The sequence below is a fragment of the Rousettus aegyptiacus genome, unplaced genomic scaffold, assembly GCF_014176215.1.
Source record: "Rousettus aegyptiacus isolate mRouAeg1 unplaced genomic scaffold, mRouAeg1.p scaffold_m13_p_2, whole genome shotgun sequence".
NCBI lineage: Eukaryota > Metazoa > Chordata > Mammalia > Chiroptera > Pteropodidae > Rousettus > Rousettus aegyptiacus.
The window spans coordinates 136,802,546-136,820,606 of record NW_023416295.1 but is presented as its reverse complement, the minus strand read 5'-3'; the positions used below and the strand labels follow the sequence as shown (position 1 = coordinate 136,820,606).

At 36.2% G+C, this 18,061-nt stretch overlaps 1 protein-coding gene across 2 annotated transcripts in view; it reads left to right on the top strand.

Annotated features, from left to right (window-relative positions):
• The window catches only part of PDZRN4 (PDZ domain containing ring finger 4), a 320,925-nt gene extending 303,578 nt beyond the window's left edge, over positions 1 to 17,347 (top strand). For both annotated transcript variants that reach the window (XM_036236611.1, XM_036236612.1), the window contains 4 exons: positions 738 to 800; positions 7,487 to 7,588; positions 11,626 to 11,742; positions 15,180 to 17,347. In XM_036236611.1, the coding sequence (XP_036092504.1) occupies positions 738 to 800; positions 7,487 to 7,588; positions 11,626 to 11,742; positions 15,180 to 16,706 (1,809 nt within the window). In that variant the 3' untranslated portion in view covers positions 16,707 to 17,347. The remainder of the gene's footprint in view (positions 1 to 737; positions 801 to 7,486; positions 7,589 to 11,625; positions 11,743 to 15,179) is intronic.
• The last annotated feature ends 714 nt before the right edge of the window (positions 17,348 to 18,061 follow it).

The window sequence follows — 18,061 nt, the reverse complement described above, 5'->3', positions numbered from 1 at the left end:
TAATGATCTACATAGGTAGAATTTTTTTCATTTTTTGAGCAACATAAATTATAAATCTCTTTATAAATTAATATGCTCATGAGATAGAAATCCCTTTAATAAGTATGGACTTAGAGTATAGCTCTCAGCTTTTCTAAGACAGCTGAGGAAAGATTTAAAAATCACCCTAGTAGAAAGAAAATTTCCTAGGTCCAGAGAATCCTAAGTATTAATATCAGCTGAAGATCATGTCAGCTGAAGACCATGTCTAACTGTCTGACAGTCTAACAGTTGGGTTACAGAAGTGAGTGGATGAATGTAAAAACAAAAGAAGAAGAAGGAGGAGGAAGAGGCAGCAGAGGAGGAGGAGGCAGAGGAGGAAGGAGAAGAAAAAGGAGGAGGAGGAGGAGGAGGGAGGAGGAGGAGGAGGAAGGAGGAGGAAGAAGAGGAGGGAGGAGGAGGAGGGAGGAGGAGGAGAAGAGAAGGAGAGGAGCAGGAGAGATAGAAGGAAGGAAGGCAGGGAGAAAGGAGGGGAGGGAAAAAGTCTTCAAATTGAGTTCTTCTCTAGTCTTCTTTAATTTCATTATTATTCTGAGTTCATTTACATTTTTAGAATCAGTGATTTTTGACATTGTATAAATCATTAGAGAATTTTGAACCAAATATTTAAAAAATATGTTTAAAATCATATGTTTAAGTTCTTGTGGTGGAACACTGCATATCCAGTTGAAGACATACGTCCTCTCTATTTCTTACAGGTAGATCCAAATAGCATTGCTGCCAAAGATGGCCGAATTCGAGAAGGGGATCGTATTTTGCAAGTATGTGGTGTGGTTATTTCCTGTAGTTTCCTATTATCTGTCTAACAGTCTTAATTTTTTGTTTGTTTGTTTCTTATAAAATGTGATAGAAAAGAATTTGTCTTTGCTTTGGGTAGTAACATTTACAAAATAAAAAGCTATTAAACCTTTTTTTAGGTAAGGATGGTGCCTTTTATTAAGTATTATTAGCTAATAATCAGTGATTTAGATATCATTTCTGCACTCAGATAACTTGATAATAAAACATTGTTGCAAAGGTTAAATGTGATTATGCCTGTGATATTCTTAGCACAGTGCATGGTAAGTAATAAACATTAATTACTATTATTACTAGCAGCAGCAGCAGTTATTGATGCCTTTTCCAGAATAAAGTAGGTGACGAATCACAATGTTCCATTGCTATATGAAAATCCAGAAGTATAAAGACCGTTTAACTATTTACTAGTGAGTTGCTAGTGACAGGTGGAAGAAACATGCTTTCTTCTGCTCATGGAAATGTGAAAACATAGAGACTGATTTCAGTTTAATTAAATTTCAGTTTAATGAGAGAGATGATAAGCAGATCATGGGAAGGGGGTGCAGAACTGGAAAGAGTACTGGGCCCAGACAGAAATAACTTTGAAAGGCAAAGCTTCTGTCCTAAACCTGCCTTGACCTGCTCTATCCCTTTGGAGTCCTCTCCTATGAAGAATGGCTACAGAAAGACATACAGCTCCTCAGCTTTTGTGTCCAGATTAACCCAAAATAAGAACACGAGCCCTCGAGAGTTCATTTTCACTGCAGATCCAACTGCAAAACAGGAAGGAAGACTCAAAAGACAAGTTGAGGATAGTACAAACTGTTAAAACATTCTCAAAAATTTTACTCATTGTGACAGATCTATAGCTCCCATTTCTCCTTACTAGATACAAACCCCTGAAGAATGTTTCTTTGGATTCAACACAGTTGGATTCTGCCTAGAAATAGGGTTTTGAAAATAGACAATCCCAGCATTTGGCACTCTCTGTGTAATTAGGAAGATGGCTGTGTTCACAGATGATTACAAACACAATTGATATTGTCATGACAAAGGCGTGCCCGTGCCACCTTGGGCGCACATCGGAGGTTTTTCCGGCCTGGCCTTCCACTGTTCCTCCTCCCTTTCTTCGGGATAACGCTCTCCAAATCATACCACTTCTTCATACCACCCCCTTTCTCTAGCTAGATGCCACAGAACATCTTTTTCATCGAGGACTCTACTAAAGCTTCAATTAGGAAAAAATAAAAGTATGAATTAGTGGTCATTCGTGGCCCCACTAGTTTTCAGAAAACTTCCAGAATATATCATTTCTATTTCCCTGACCTTCCTAAATGATGACCTGTAGTTAACAAAACGTACTATGTCTATCATTGGATATATCAGGGGAAAGAAAGTGAATCAGGAGATCAAGATTTAGTCTTGTTTACTCCCATATTTTCAATGTCTTTCTCATGTACATGTGAATAAATGAGTGAAGAAAACAAAGGTGTTCAGTGGAAAAAGTGATAGCATAAATGAATAAAATCTATAGCGAAACTTTATTTCTGTGGCCTCAATAAGAAATAAGAGGACCATTTTACTGTGTTATTCAGATAATGAAAGCTTCAAAAATATTTGATTTTTTTTTACTTTGGAAATAATCTTAAATGTATTGCTTGCTTAGTTAACATCTCCAATTAAGTATACTAAACATAACTTTTTTTTGATGTTCAGGATCATGTTACATATACTCAGTAATCATTACACAATGTTATGATAGAGTAAAATGCTCAATAACTAAAAGGTCTGGAAAATTTTGCACCCCAATATAAAATGACCCTTCTTGGCTACATTTTCCGATATATTGGGTCTACACTTTGTCATTTTTCTCTTGCTTTTTCCAGCTGTCACCTTGTCCACTTGCCATCTACTTGCCATACGCCATACCTTCGGCACCCGCACTGGTTTCCTTCCTAGTTTCTAGCTAATGACTTTCCCATAGGCTTGACACGCAAATACAGTTATTAAAATTGCATCTATTTGTTCTATGGCTAGAGTTGGACAGAAATAAATACATGTATCTCTACATATGCATACTGTACATTTTGATACTCTCTTATTTTTGGCTATATTACCGGCAGGTAAAGTTTTCAGATGAAATATTTGCTGGATAATAGGCATTTCTTAATGGAGTTGGTTCGTTGAAGAAACAACAGCAGAATTGATAAAGTGCTGTTGTCTGCCTGATTACTTTATATTCAGTGACAAATATGTCACACTTAATGAATAAATACATGTCACATTAGAAAGCCTAGAATCCAATTCTATCTGCACACACAGGAAACAAAGAGTCTTAAGGGTGATAGTGAAATTATATTAAATAAAACTGTGATAAAATTGTACCCACAGACAAATAGCTCCCATATGGCTGATGAGGAGATTATGGGATACCTTGTAATGAAGAATTAATGACTCTTTTCCCAGGGAGATGAGAGTAGGAGAAAGAGAGGATTTTCTTCTTATCCTTGAAGTTTCCTGGCTGGCTTTTATTTAAATGAATCTCTTTAGAGCAATTGTGATTTTAATTTCCTGTTGGTGAGGACCTAAGTAGAGTACTTCTATGGCCCTGTCCTCATTGCATAGATAAAATTTTCCAAATGAACTAAACCATGGGCCCGTTAAATGACCTCACACAGTGGCACCACACACAGAGATACTCACGTGAGATTGACAGAGGGTAGGTATTATGCAGAAGAGAAACCATGAACCAACTTTATGAGAATATATTTTAGCTATCACTCATTTTTTTTCTCTGCAAGTGCTTGACAGTTCCATCTGCTGTGCCATTGCCACAAATTTGTGGTATCAGATGTGTCCTCAGGAATTAATAAGGGGGAGTCCTCTCACAAAATTGCAGCACTGAATCAAGACAAAGCATTCCTGAGCCAGAGAGGAAGGATTAAATGCCACATATGATCAGCTTTCCACAGGAGAGAGTGCTATAGTCTCATTTTCTCCTTGGGGGAGTACACATATAATGTTCTGTGTAAGCAGCCTAATCTCATAGGGGCCAAAACAATCAGTCATATTCCTAAAGATTATTCCCTAACAAAATGCTGCAAAAACTCAAACAGTGGAACAATGAGACACCTAATGAGCTCTTTCTTTCTCTGATCTACACATAAACTAGTCCTCGGCATTCCTTCCTACTCTTATTTTCTTCCCCATGGCTAGCTGTTTTACCCTATATCTGTTTTTTCTATCTCTAATCTCTGTACTTCATTCACCTTCTTTCTCTCCACACTCAAATAAAAACACATTTGAAATGAATCTTTCCTTTTTTTTTGCCTAAGATTCTTCTGTTTTCAAGTAAGAAATTCCATATGTAATTGAACACAAAAATTCTAATTGCCCACCTGCCTCTGATATACTAATATTGGAAACCTAAAATTTGGTATATTCAAGCAAAAAAAAAAGCTATATTAAGTCATTTCTAGGATTTTAGCATTACACACACACACACACACACACACACACACACACACACACGTATATATAGGACATAGGGCCTAAAGTGAAATTTTGACCGATTCATCTTTGTAATTGCCACAAATCTGTTCTAAGCCAAGGCAATATCCCTTTTGAAACTAAATATTTGTATATGTACCTCCACAGAAAATGAGACAGATAATTATCTAGCAAAAGTTTTCCTCATTTATAACAAAAGTTATATGTTCCCATCTCGTGGTTCCCTTTCCCTCTCTTCTTTTTTTAAAGAGAACTTATGAAACCATGGTAATGCTACTACTCATCTGTCCCCTTCCCCTTGTTTCTGGCCCTGTACCTTTACGTGTTTTCAGGCACAGAAAGCCACGTTCCCATAAGCAAGTCTGTAGCTATACCCCATCATTCAGGAGAAAGTGAAGGCTGAAAGTTCTATCTGATTCCATTCAAACCTTTTCATTCCTTGAGAAACATCTTTGCTGAAACCAATGGCTGCATTTCTTGCCCCGACTTTAGTTTGGCCATCAAATTAATGTCCTGAGTACTATAGGACCTACCAACCAGTTGGTTAAAGGGGCCTTTCTTTTGAAAAAGAAACAATAAATCACATTTTAATGCCAGATTTGGTAGTAAATTAATGTTATTCAACATATGATTGTGAATGTAAAAATGTTTCTAAAGCTTATGATCTGTGCTCCCAAAACAGGGACTTATTGCCAGGACTGCAGACCGTAGCTTGGGTTGTTATGCATTCACAGAGGAGAGAGTTGAATACCAACTGTAAAAAGGCTGAAAATGAGACATAAACACATTTTTTTAATTAAAAATTATTGGGGCGACATCGAGTAACAAAAACAAATGTTTCAAGCGTGTCATTCAACAGCAAGTCATATATATTGTACTGTGTGTTTGCCACCCAGAGTTAGATTTCCTTTTGTCACTAAATATTTGACTCTTTTTAGGGGTAAACACATTTTTCTTGATGGCTCTCTAAGAGTTAAAAGTACATATGACATAGATAGCTTTCCGAACAGAACCATGTTCACTACTGTGGATTTGATTATTGTGCATAAATTTTAATATATTTGCTTTATTTAGAGAAAATAGTCTTTCCTTTACTAAAGATTAAAATATAAATACTGATAGTTATAATAACAACATCATTAACAGTAATATGTGCCAACTTTGAACACTTTATACCAGGCACTTATTTAAGCCCTTTACATATATCTACTTATTTAATCCTTATAACAACCTCTTAGAAAGGCACTATTATCTGCACTTTAATATAGAGAACATAATAGTAATATTAAACTAACATAAATAAGAGTATTTAGACTAATGGTAAGTGAAAGTTCGATAAAAAATTTAGTAGGACTTATATACTTGAGAGGAGACCAGAGAAAAAAGTAGTGGGGGTTTTATTTTAAAGAGGAAAAATGAAGAAAAGGTGTGTGAAATTATCCAACTCAATCCCCGTAGGACCAAATGTGCCTGTAGTAGGGGAATGGTGATTAGATCCATGATTGATAGACAAATAGATGCACTGCAGATATACTACTAAGAATTACTATGAAATGGACATAAGCCCTCAAAGCTCAAAAAGGTAAAAATTTCCAAGTCATTATTTTCAAAGTATACTTAATTGAGGATGGGAGAGGTGTTGTGGAATCCGTCACTGCCAATTTATCTTTATTGAGGGAAAAAAAGACCTTGGATTCAGTGCAAAAATAGCTTTTCAGATATATAGTTATGAAAAAAATAACATATGCTTCCCATTCACTAGTCTCCATGCTGATACTCATTTGATCAGAGTAAGAAAATACTCTTGTGATTTTCCCCTCTTTGCCTATTATTACCTGCTTTGTTTGTATTCAGTATGGATAATAAGAGTCTAGGAATATGGATCATTTATTGTGGTTCAAAGTTGAGATTTCCAGAGCTTGTTTTTGATAATTATGTCTGTCATCATATCAGCCAGAATCCCAGAGACCCACAAGGAGGAAACCTGAGTAGTCTGTGTCATGCTTTTAAGTAGAAATCCTTAGTGAAATATGTTAATTATTTAAAAAAAAAAAAAAAAAGGTCAGTGCAGCTACATCTTAATTTATTGAAATAATTAATACTTATTTGAGATAGAATTATTTGGCCTCTTCAATTGAAATTTGTTTTTATGTATTTTGATTATATGTTATGAATCAAAAATCTCATCGTCTCTATGGATTTGAACAATCAATGAAATAAAATTAATTTAAAATACCCAAAGAAAAAAGTTCAGTTGACTAATAAAATACATTTAAACGTGAAAATGTAATTTAAAATACAAATTTTAGAAACCTTATTTTCTCTGTACAACTTAGAAAAAGGAAGAAAGATATGGTTTGAATGCTACTGGAGTCTTTTCTTTTTAAGCAAAAGTTTACTCAGGCTTGGTTTCTTTGACTAAGCATTCTTAATAAAAGCTAATCAATCCTACTTTGTTATTTTTTTTTAATTTTAAATCCACTTAAAAGATGAGCCTTAAAATATTACATTAAAGTTTTGTTGTTTTAGCATAAAGATATATCTTGGAAAGGAACTGGAGTATTGAATGAGGATGTTACTGATAAAGTATTTCTTCTTTTAATTACTTAAGCACTGAAAGATATCCTAAGAGTGATTTGGTTCAACTGAGTCAGATCCACACACAGATATGAAATGATTAAATGAAAATGCAATCAGCAGTGTCCCGGGAGCATTGCCTGGCGAGAGATAATACTGTAGCTCTCTAATTGGCTCACAGCAAGCATGCAGGATGACGGATTTCAGTTGTGGTATTGCCACACTGCTTCCCCCAGCACTATTATCTCAGAGTGACACTTCCATTACTCTGAGCGGAGAAAGATGAACGTCACCTGTCAGGGGCTGGTTAATTGTGTTGCTAGATGTATGTTGCCAGGGCGCAGGTTGGACATTTATGAACATAACTGCTTCCTCTGATGTCCGCCATCCTTCAGGGATCGATATGGCTCTTACAGTAAGCGCGTAATTGAGTGAAGGCACTTACCACTGAGGGGCTGAAGATGAGCCCATTGTGTGAGCTTCATTGTCCATACATTTACCATAAATGAGCTGATATTTGCCATTTATTGTGTGCAGCATTGTGGAAATGGAAACTAATGTGCCACTTTCATTTGTTTTCTAGATAAATGGAGAGGATGTCCAGAATCGAGAAGAAGCAGTAGCATTACTCTCTAGTGATGAGTGCAAGAGAATCGTGCTGCTTGTTGCAAGGCCAGAGATTCAGGTCAGAACAGAGATCAAACATCTTGAAATTGAACTTTATATTCATTATCTGCTATTCTATATCAAATCAGTACCATGGATATTTGTAAAACCAAGTATTCAAAATATAATTGAATTATCTTTCCCAAGTTACCAACCTGATCAAAACAATTATAAGTTAAAGGCTCCTTTATATTCCTCCACAGAATGACAACTAAGTATCTTCTTTAAAAAAAAAAAAAAAAAAATTTGAATCATTATTCTCTCCTTTCTCTTATCAGTTATTTAAATGAATTCATAACTAAAAAATGGCTAACTTTACATGATTTTTAATTCTGTGTGGATCCTTGCTTTAGGTTTCTATCTAAAAATTCTTAATTGGCATCTTAAGGTATCTTGAAAGAATCTCTAATGAGAGAAAAACATTAATAGATCTAGCTATCAACTTAAATCTTTTCCGAATAACTGTATCAAATAAAGTGGCTTACATAGCATGGTGTAGTTCTATGTGTAGCTTACGAATCTTTTCCAAGTTTAGTATGACAAAAACATCTGTCCCACCAAAAACAAAAAGCTTCTAAAGGAATTTTTTAATATTTTTACAGAGGGAGATGTCGTGAAAGTCAAGGGGAGGAGATGGCGGAAGCGAAGTACTGTTGATACTTCCTTTCATACCCTTTTATACGCCATCACAGTGCAGAAAGGACATTACGTTGTCACCATTCTTTCCATCTGTCAGTAGTTTGAGTGAAATTCGTTATATCAACATTTGTCTCCTAGGTTATTGATCTGATATTTTTTAGACTCAGTAACTATATACCATCTATAAATTTCATTGAGTAAGTGTATTTCAGTGTCAGACTGAATCCTGACTCGAATGCAGTGGTTGTAAAAGATCACCCTTTCCGCATATATTTTCTTTACACCCTGGACCATTCTAAATGATTCCCATAAAGTCTGCCGTAGCCCAGGGCAGAGTAAAGTTACACACCTGAGGTCCTCGGAGTGGGGAGAGGAGCCTGTACAACTGGCTGGACTGCCTATTTGGGAGTGAATTTTAAAAATACATATGAAATTGCACTAATTACCTGCAAATTTCACAAACCAGTTCATCCTACTGATCCCATTTTCTTGAAAAAGAACAGAATAATGAGGCTAAATACATATTAGTGAAATTCATGGCAAATGGAAGAGAATTCAGTAGTTGTAGAAAAGATATTTTGATGTTATAATGTAGTTTCCCTCCTCTTTCCAGGTAACTGCTAGAGAACTTCATTAATTTAGAATTAAAACATTTCCTTCCCACATAGCAGGTATAATGGGCTAAGGAAAGAATGGAAATTAATGACATACGACCAGATCTGTTAATCTTAGATGGAATACATACGCTTGGTAGAACCAGTGACATTTTTAAATATATTGCTACACTACTGACCCAAAAGAATCAGTGTTGGAGGATGAATTTTCAAACAAGACTTCCTTTCCATGGTTGATAAAAGGTCAATGACAATCTGACTCTGTAGAATACTGTCCTGTCTGTCAAAATCAGGGTCTGCATTAGTCCCTTGATCCTGAAGTCCTCTTAGCCTTCATCACACTGGAATAGAGCTAATTACCTTTAGAAAATAAGATTTGTAGGAAAATAAGGAAAGAAAATTCATTTTAACACCATACTTTAAAAATGTAATTTAAGCAGTGCCTGCTATAAAGTAGCATAAAAAGACCAAAAAAAGAAAAAGAAAAAAAAAAAGAAGCCAAAGCAAAACAATAACCCTTGTCTTTATATCACCTATATATTTTCATCAATTTCAATATATCTCATTATTCCATTTTTTCGTGCATGTGTGTTTTGTTCAGGGAAAATGTAGAAGGTGTGCTTTTTTGTGTGTGCTTTTTCTAGTCATATTTTTTAAATGTCTCAAATCCTCTCTACATTCTTGGAAATGATCTACAGAGTTGCTGGGGGCAGTACTGTGCAACTGTGCAATATTTTTAAATAACTCATTTTTTTCATCCCCTGTCAACTTTCTTTCATTTTCTGCCCATTTTCTTCCTCAGACCATTAACGATATTGCCATTCTCTCTGCTTCCCCTTGGGACATGAGGGCAGACAGGGCTCTCATAAAAAAACTTGTAGCCACTAGTTTTGAGGCAGTGTAGTTGTTTCTTTCTCTGAAATGCCAGTGTGTGATCCACTACCATGCAGACAGATCCCCCTGTATCATAATGACAGTCATCCTTTCATGCAGCTCAGCTCAAGGGAGAGTTTTGTCTCTGTCGCAGAGCTAGATTCAGACTGCCATCAATGTACTTCTAGGAGGAGAGGGACAGGGAAAGGAAGTGAGCAAGAAGAATCTCTCCTCACTTATTGTGTTGTGTATACTTCCAGCCTAGAGGAAAGCCTAATCAAAGTAGGCATATACTGACTACACATGGTAAATCAAGGATCTACAGGGCTAGTTAATAAGAAAAGAGTTGCAGGAGACCATTAATTCTTACCCTGTGATCTCGTTATCTTCTCCACTCCTTCACTGAAATTTCAAAAGACTTGGTTTCATCATTCATTATATCAGTGTTAGCAAATATTTTGACCCAATTTAAGAAAAATACCTCGGTGTGCTTATAAAAAGCAAACATTGCTAGCGTTAAATAATTTCTTTCAGAGTCTGGAGTTTGCAGCTTCATGAAATTTAAAAGGGATTAAAGAAAGTAAAACTTAGACAATTATAAATTGGACTGAATTTAAATTTTTAGTCAGCTTAATTTTCATAGTTCATCTGCATATCAAGGTCAGTGGGGTGGAACTTGATCTAGTTATTAAGACTACATTAAGATAAATGAGAATGAATAAATGTGTCCATGCTTCTGGCCCCAGTGAAATTTGAGGTAATTTTAGTTCTAGATAACTTTTAATAAATATCAAGAAACCTATGATTGCCTTCATGTTAGTGTACGTGATACATATATTCTAATGCTGCTTCTGGTGCCATTTAATGTCCTTCTCTCAGATTTGTTTTGTTTTTAAATTTTAGAGATCACTTGTCTTCAAAAGGTTATTTTGCCCATTTACTTAGTGGTGAAACACCTCAAACTATTATCAATTTCGGCTCCCTAGAAAGCTGCTGTTTCTTTGTAACACAGAATGAAGCAGAGATCTGACAATAATTCAGTTAATTTAATCAGCTTAGACAGCTAATTCATGTAATCCAGCACCAAAATCCACTTTGAGAAAAATTATCTGTATTGGCTGTCAACATTCATCATATTAGCAACCACCAGCTCCCCACTTCACTTTGTATTTAGAAGCCAAAGGGATTTGTTCAGTTTAATTTGTGTAAGATTCTCACAAGAATACTTGCATTCAGCACCCACAAACAAAACCCTGCATGCTCCACGCCGTTCCACTGCCCTTACATGCAACATTTAAGGTATTTTTCTTTGGAATTGGACCTGGAAAATGAATCAAAATAGACATGGTATAACATCACTTCTTTGTTTTTGTTTTTGTTTTGAGAAGAATAACTTAGAACTTTTTTTTCCAGATAAAATAAATGTTTGCATTTGTGGCAAACAGCCATCTTGTTAACTTGAAAGCCATGCTCCTAAAAATTAAAAAAGCAGGACGGGGCAGGGAGCAGTACTTTATGTGTAGTCACACTGGGGGTCATTGTTAAGGGAAAAGCCCAATCAGCTCATGGCCCTATTAGTACCACTGCATTTCTTTAACATGGGGACTGTTGGAGGTAATGAGCGTGACAGCTGTGGATTATGCAGTATGCTTTTTATACATTTTGAAAGACGGTAATGTTCTATGCTGTGAGATCTACTCAGTTATGAGAGAAAATATGTAGCTCTGTTTCAGGAAAGGATAAAAGGCATGAGTCCATTTTTTTTTTAATCACCTTTTCTTCCTTCTGAGAAGTAAACTATCAGAGGCCAGTATTCTAAAGAGAATCATTATGATAAAAGGAACCGGTCAGGCATCGCCATTTAAGTTTCCCCTATTTTAGCATGAGTTCTCACTAACCTAAAATAATGTACTAATGTATTCTTTTGCAGCTGGATGAAGGCTGGCTGGAAGATGAAAGGAATGAATTCTTAGAGGACTTAAACTTAGAGATGTTGGAAGAACAGCATAATGAAGCAATGCAGCGCACTGCCAATGAGGTGGAGCAGGTAGGGCCAACAATTTGAACTACATCATTTGAAATGTTGCTAGTTCTTTTTTTTTTAATGTGTAACCAGAAATGGAGTAAAAAACAAAATCAAAGAGTTTGATCAACCATCCATGTAATGGTAATTTCTGAGAGCAAATGATCATCTCAAATGAAGCAGAGGGAATAAATACAATTTTTTCTATTAAGAACATTTCTAGTTTGAGAAGCTTAGGGACCACTGTTGATAGAGTAGTGTGGTATTCAAATGCTGACCCAGATACTGTCAACCTAATTCCGAAGTTTAATAGTAAAAATGCATGTTGCTTCTCAGTATGCTAGTGGGAGACAAACTATCTCTTTGGAGGTAACCTCCCCCAAGACAGTAAAATTATACTTTGAGATTAATGTGCATCTTTGAATATTTAAGCAGCTAAAGGAAGATGATGACATGATGTAAGCCATCAATCTTATCTGTGTTTTTGGTATTATGATTACACCTTTATAACATTAAATAGAAGCAGTCCTGTTTGAAATTATTCACATGATTTTGCCTTAGGGACACATATTCATTCAACAAAAAATTCTGAGCTCCTACTGTGTTCCAATCACCACACTTGGTTCTGAGAATACAAAGAAAAATGAGCAAAGTTCCTGCTTTTAATTAATGTATAACTAGTAAAAGATCACAGTGTGATTTGTGGCAAACGGTCTTTATTTTTGTTGTTGCTTTCCTACTAGATAAAAACAGATCAATATATCATAAATTTTTATGTCAGATTCATGACTTTCATCTGCCTTATATAATTTTATTAACACTTCTGCTGTCGGTTTTCTGATTTGTTTAATTATCATCCTATTCTCAACATTAATCCTTAACATATCCTAAAAGATAATTTTTTTAAAAAAGCTCTGACAATTCAGCTTAGGAACATGAAACACAAACATCCTATCACTTTACCAAGCTGAATGATGAAATATATTGACATGCTAGCATCCCATAACAGAGATATGTGTGTATATGCACATGTCTATATATTAAATAAATCATTAAAATGCAAACTACAGTGTCAACATAGCCACGTGTGCTATATACTCTGTGCTGATCATGGAGGCTCATTGGCCACTTCATCAACAGTAGTTCATGCTCAGCAGTGACACTGCTACTATAGTGAAGGCTTTTCAGTATCGGACAGATTGAAATTTTTATGTATGACTTCAACACTGGCCACAAATAAAGATATTTTCGGGTGGCAGCTGCTGGTTACAAGCGAGAGAGCCCTTGCTGCATGCTTTTTCTTTCTTAAATACAAAATGTGACCTGATACAGAATTGACAGGAGGATGTTGGAATAAAGAAAGAAGGGAGAAATCCTGCCCAGGTGAAGTGATATGGTGTCAAATGCTGCCTACTCATCAGACATAATACAAATGCTAGGTCTTTTGAGGTAACACTAGATGATCTTGAGGTTAAATTTTCATCGTGTGGAAATTTTTCTTCACCATGAGACTAAAAAATGATGAGAAATACAGAAACCTTTAAAAGTCCTTTGCCCTTATAAACAATAATACTACATTAGAAATGTCTTGGTAAAAACATCGTCTGTCACTATAATAATTCCATAGGGAAATGATAAATGATAGAATAGCATTACATTAGAAACCAGGAATTCTAGGTTTGAGAATAGAAAAACTTTTTATTTTCAGATATGTTCCTAAACCAGTGACAAAAGAAAGGGCAATTCAATTAAAAATGCAGATCCAGATTTAAAAACTAACATTAATAACCATATGACAGTTTCACTTTACATACCATCTTTGGTCTTATGGCTACTGTTGACACATTGTGTAACATCTCCCACAGCATAATTAGTCTATACTGCACATAAAATTTTTAAAAAGATAGTAAACTTCTTGTGTTTTTTCAGCTTATCATTAGATATGAGAAAACTATAAATGTAAATAATGTGGTACAGAAACTCAAATGTTCGATATCAGTTATATCCTCTGGGGGTTTTATAGCACAATGTGCAGATGTCACCACATTTGGTATCATCAGCTTATAGCAAGGGACATACAGATGGAACAAGCTTTCCATTTTTAGTTACTATTACTAATTTATAACTATTTTTATCAATAAGATATTTTAAATCAATCTCAGTATGTTTTCAACAAGCGAGGAAAAATATTTTAGGGAAAGATAGACTCCAAGAATAGCATAATACATGGCCATATTCTCTCATTTCCAATTTGTTACATATAGTTCTGTCATTACTTATGGGGAAAAAATAACAATTATGTGGAGAGACCCTTTCAAACCTGTTCTAGAATATGTTTTATCACCCATCATGTTCTTCTTTAAAACAGGCTCAATTATATTGAAGTATATAATTACTCCTGCAAGAGAAAAAAACTTAAACATAAGGAAAACACATCCAGACACTGCCATGTGTGGGAGTGGTGGGAGAAAAAGTAACTTTACCCTATTCACAGAGAAAACACTAGATATGCATCTCCTTAGGGCAGCAACAGTTAATCATTCTGCTTGAAAGCCAAAAATTACTGGGGAGTGACATTGACACATATATTTACATATATATGGCAAAATATATTTTTGATATTATGCCTATCTGTGGCAATCAGTGCTGCTCAGATTTTCAAGGGAACTGTTATTTTACTCTTGGCAGAATAAAACTCACCTTTGAAGGTTAAAAGTAGAAAAATCTTTTTAAGTACCCATATGAGTCCTGAGACATTATCGTTGCTTTTCAATCATGTGATTTGGAGATGCACTGAGGTCAAAGCATATGTATGCAAGAATATGGCATCCTGGACATATAAGAAATCCTGACACTGTGAGATGACAAAGGCCTTCTAAACCTCTCTCTGTCACTAATAACCTAAATCCATCTGAGATTAAGCTTCCTCATCTATAAATAAAAGGACCTAGGCTCCAATACTAACCTATTGCTGAAATTTTGTGATGTTTGGTCTACCATAATCAATGTATTACTAGAGCAATAAAGTTTCCTCTGAACTTAAAGTTCAGAAAAAAATAATAGTGATAGGGTGATGTGACTTCTGAACTCCAAGCTTCCATATGGCTAGGACCCTTTAGACATGCTTATTCATCTTAGAAACTCATAAAGTCACCTCATTTACACATCTTCATGCCAGAGTTTTCCAAGTAAGATAAAGCCTTAAAATAAGAATAACTTATTTAAATACATTCTGTTTTATTTATCCCCGAGTATCATAGCTATATTCATGCAGTTTTTGTTTTCTTTATTTCATTACATAAAAAGCTGCCTTGAGCTAATTGCCTTTATTTCTAAAATTGTTATGGATACTAAAATTGGAGCATCTTTCTAGGAACTGTACTTTTGTCAAAAAGCATTTTTTTTTCCAGCAAATTTTTCAACACCCGGTTTTCTTTGTTTCCTCAACATTACTTTCTTAGCCGAAAAAACAAGAAGAAGAAGAAGGCACAACAGACACGGCCACATCTTCATCCAACAACCATGAGAAGGACAGTGGAGTGGGGCGCACAGATGAAAGTTTGCGGAATGACGAGAGCTCAGAGCAGGAGAATGCAGCCGAGGATCCCAACAACACACCTTTGAAGAGCAAGAGAGACCTGGGGAAGAGCCACGACACTCTAGGGAGTGTGGAACTTCAGTGCAACGAGAGCTTCATGTCCGGTGAATACATTGACTCAGACTGCACTGGCAACCAAGATGAGGAGTGTGAACGATTCCGGCAGCTCTTGGAGCTCAAATGCAAGATTCGAAACCATGGAGAGTATGACCTGTATTACTCGAGCAGCACAATAGAATGCAATCAGGGGGGACAAGATGGGGTGGAGCATGAGCTACAGTTGCTTAATGAAGAACTAAGAAACATCGAACTCGAATGCCAGAGTATCATGCAGGCTCACAGGCTCCAGAAAGTGACAGACCAGTATGGAGACATCTGGGCATTACATGAGGGAGGATTCCGAAATTATAACACCAGCATTGATATGCAAAGGGGAAAACTAGATGACATCATCGAACACCCAGAAAAGTCAGACAAGGACAGTTCGAGTGCTTACAACACAGCCGAAAGCTGCAGAAGCACTCCACTCACTGTGGATCGTTCACCTGACAGTTCCCTTCCAAGAATGATCAACCTCACCAATAAGAAAAACCTGAGAAGCACAATTGCAGCCAGTCAGCCCTCTTCTGGACACAGTGGTAAAGAGTCGCCCTCCCCCAAAGCCAAAATCACTGACCAAGGTTGTGGCATCGAAGGCAAGGAGAAGATTTCAGAAAGCAACAAGCTTTCTGATCAAGAGAAGACAGGCAGCGAACACATCCCTTACCTCTCTCCTTACCACAGCTCCTCATATAGATACGCAAACATCCCAGCACATGCCCGGCATTATCAAAGCTACATGCAGTTAATTCAACAGAAATCTGCTGTAGAATATGCTCAGAGTCAGCTCAGTTTGGTGAGCATGTGCAAGGAGTCTCAGAAGTGTTCAGAGCCCAAGATGGAATGGAAGGTGAAAATTAGGAGCGATGGGACCCGCTACATAACAAAGAGACCAGTGCGAGACCGGATTCTGAAGGAACGTGCCTTAAAGATTAAGGAGGAACGGAGCGGCATGACGACAGACGATGACACCATGAGCGAGATGAAAATGGGGCGCTACTGGAGCAAAGAGGAGAGAAAGCAGCACCTGGTTCGGGCCAAAGAGCAGCGTCGGCGCCGAGAGTTCATGATGCGGAGCCGGTTAGAGTGTCTCAAGGAGAGTCCTCAGAGCGGCAGCGAGGGCAAGAAGGAGCTCAACATCATTGAACTGAGCCACAAAAAGATGATGAAAAAAAGAAACAAGAAAATTTTGGACAACTGGATGACAATCCAAGAACTGATGACCCACGGGGCCAAGTCTCCTGATGGCACACGAGTTCATAATGCCTTTTTGTCAGTCACCACTGTATGACCGAATGAATGGAACGCAACTGATGTTAAGAGGGTGCTACCAGTTTGGGTAGAGTATGATTGCCTCGTTCAATGTGGCATTTTTATATATATTTTCTGACTCTATAGTTTGAATTTTTTGTAAGCAAAAAATATCTGGTAATTTTTCATTTGTTTTTCATATACCGGTACCTTCTTTTTGGCTGAGGTCTTTCTTTAACTTGTGATATATTCATATTACTCATTTATATATATATATATATATAAAAAGAAAACAAAACAAAAAGATGAACACAAATACTAAGGAGCCAATTAATTTCCTATTTTGATGTATCTATTGTACGTTAAGATCTGGATTTATTTCTCTAGTTTTCTTATTTTCTACTTTAATAACAACCCAATGCCAAAACATTTCTGTACTTGGCATAATGCCTATTATATCAAACTTGTTAATAAATCATGTGCCACATCTTGTCTTATACATAAAAATAACCACTTCTGTTTAACATCCCATTGTACATTGAACATATACGTGGCCATTGTCTTTGTCTCAGTAAAGTGTAGGTGGACAATCTTCCTGTGATATGTAGTGACATTGGTCATGTAGCTAGGTAATTGTGGTAATTGTGACAATAAAAGACAAATAAATTATTGATTATACTTAATAAAAGTTATCAAGGAGTGTTTTATTTTCATTGTCCACTGTGGTTACCAGATATAAATTAGTTATATATGTATACTATTTAGAAGACTTCTAATTGTGGATTATAAAATGTGCACATTTTCTATCACTTTTTTTCAATAAAATTGTCTTGAACTATTTCCCATAGATCATGGTGTCATATATTCTTACTAGGATTAAATTAGGTAACATATGTAGAGCATCTTACAGAAGCTAACTAAAATTCAGTAAACATGAGTTTATGCTGCCCTTGCCTGCCACTCTTGTAAGGGAAAGCCAAGAAAAAATTGGGAAGACATGGAGAGGATCAGTGACATGTATGAGATGATTTATAATGGCACTGTATGTAACAGTCAGCTCAAGCTACAATAACAAAATTCCATAGACTATGTGGCTTAAACAGGAATTTTTTTCTCAGAGCTCTTGAGGCTGAGAAGTTCAAGGTCAAGGATTCAGCTCCCTGGAAAGGGCACTCTTCCTGTTTTGCAATGGCCACCTTCTCTCTATGTCCTCACATGGTAGAAATAGAGAGAGGAAGCTCTCTGGTGTCTTATAAAGGCACTGATGCCATCATGAAGGCCTCACCCTTGTGACTCCATCTAAACCTAATTACAACCAAAGGCTCATCCTCAACAAGTGTCACATTGGGGGTTAAAGCTTCAACATATGAATTTGGGGGCAGTAAAATAATTCAG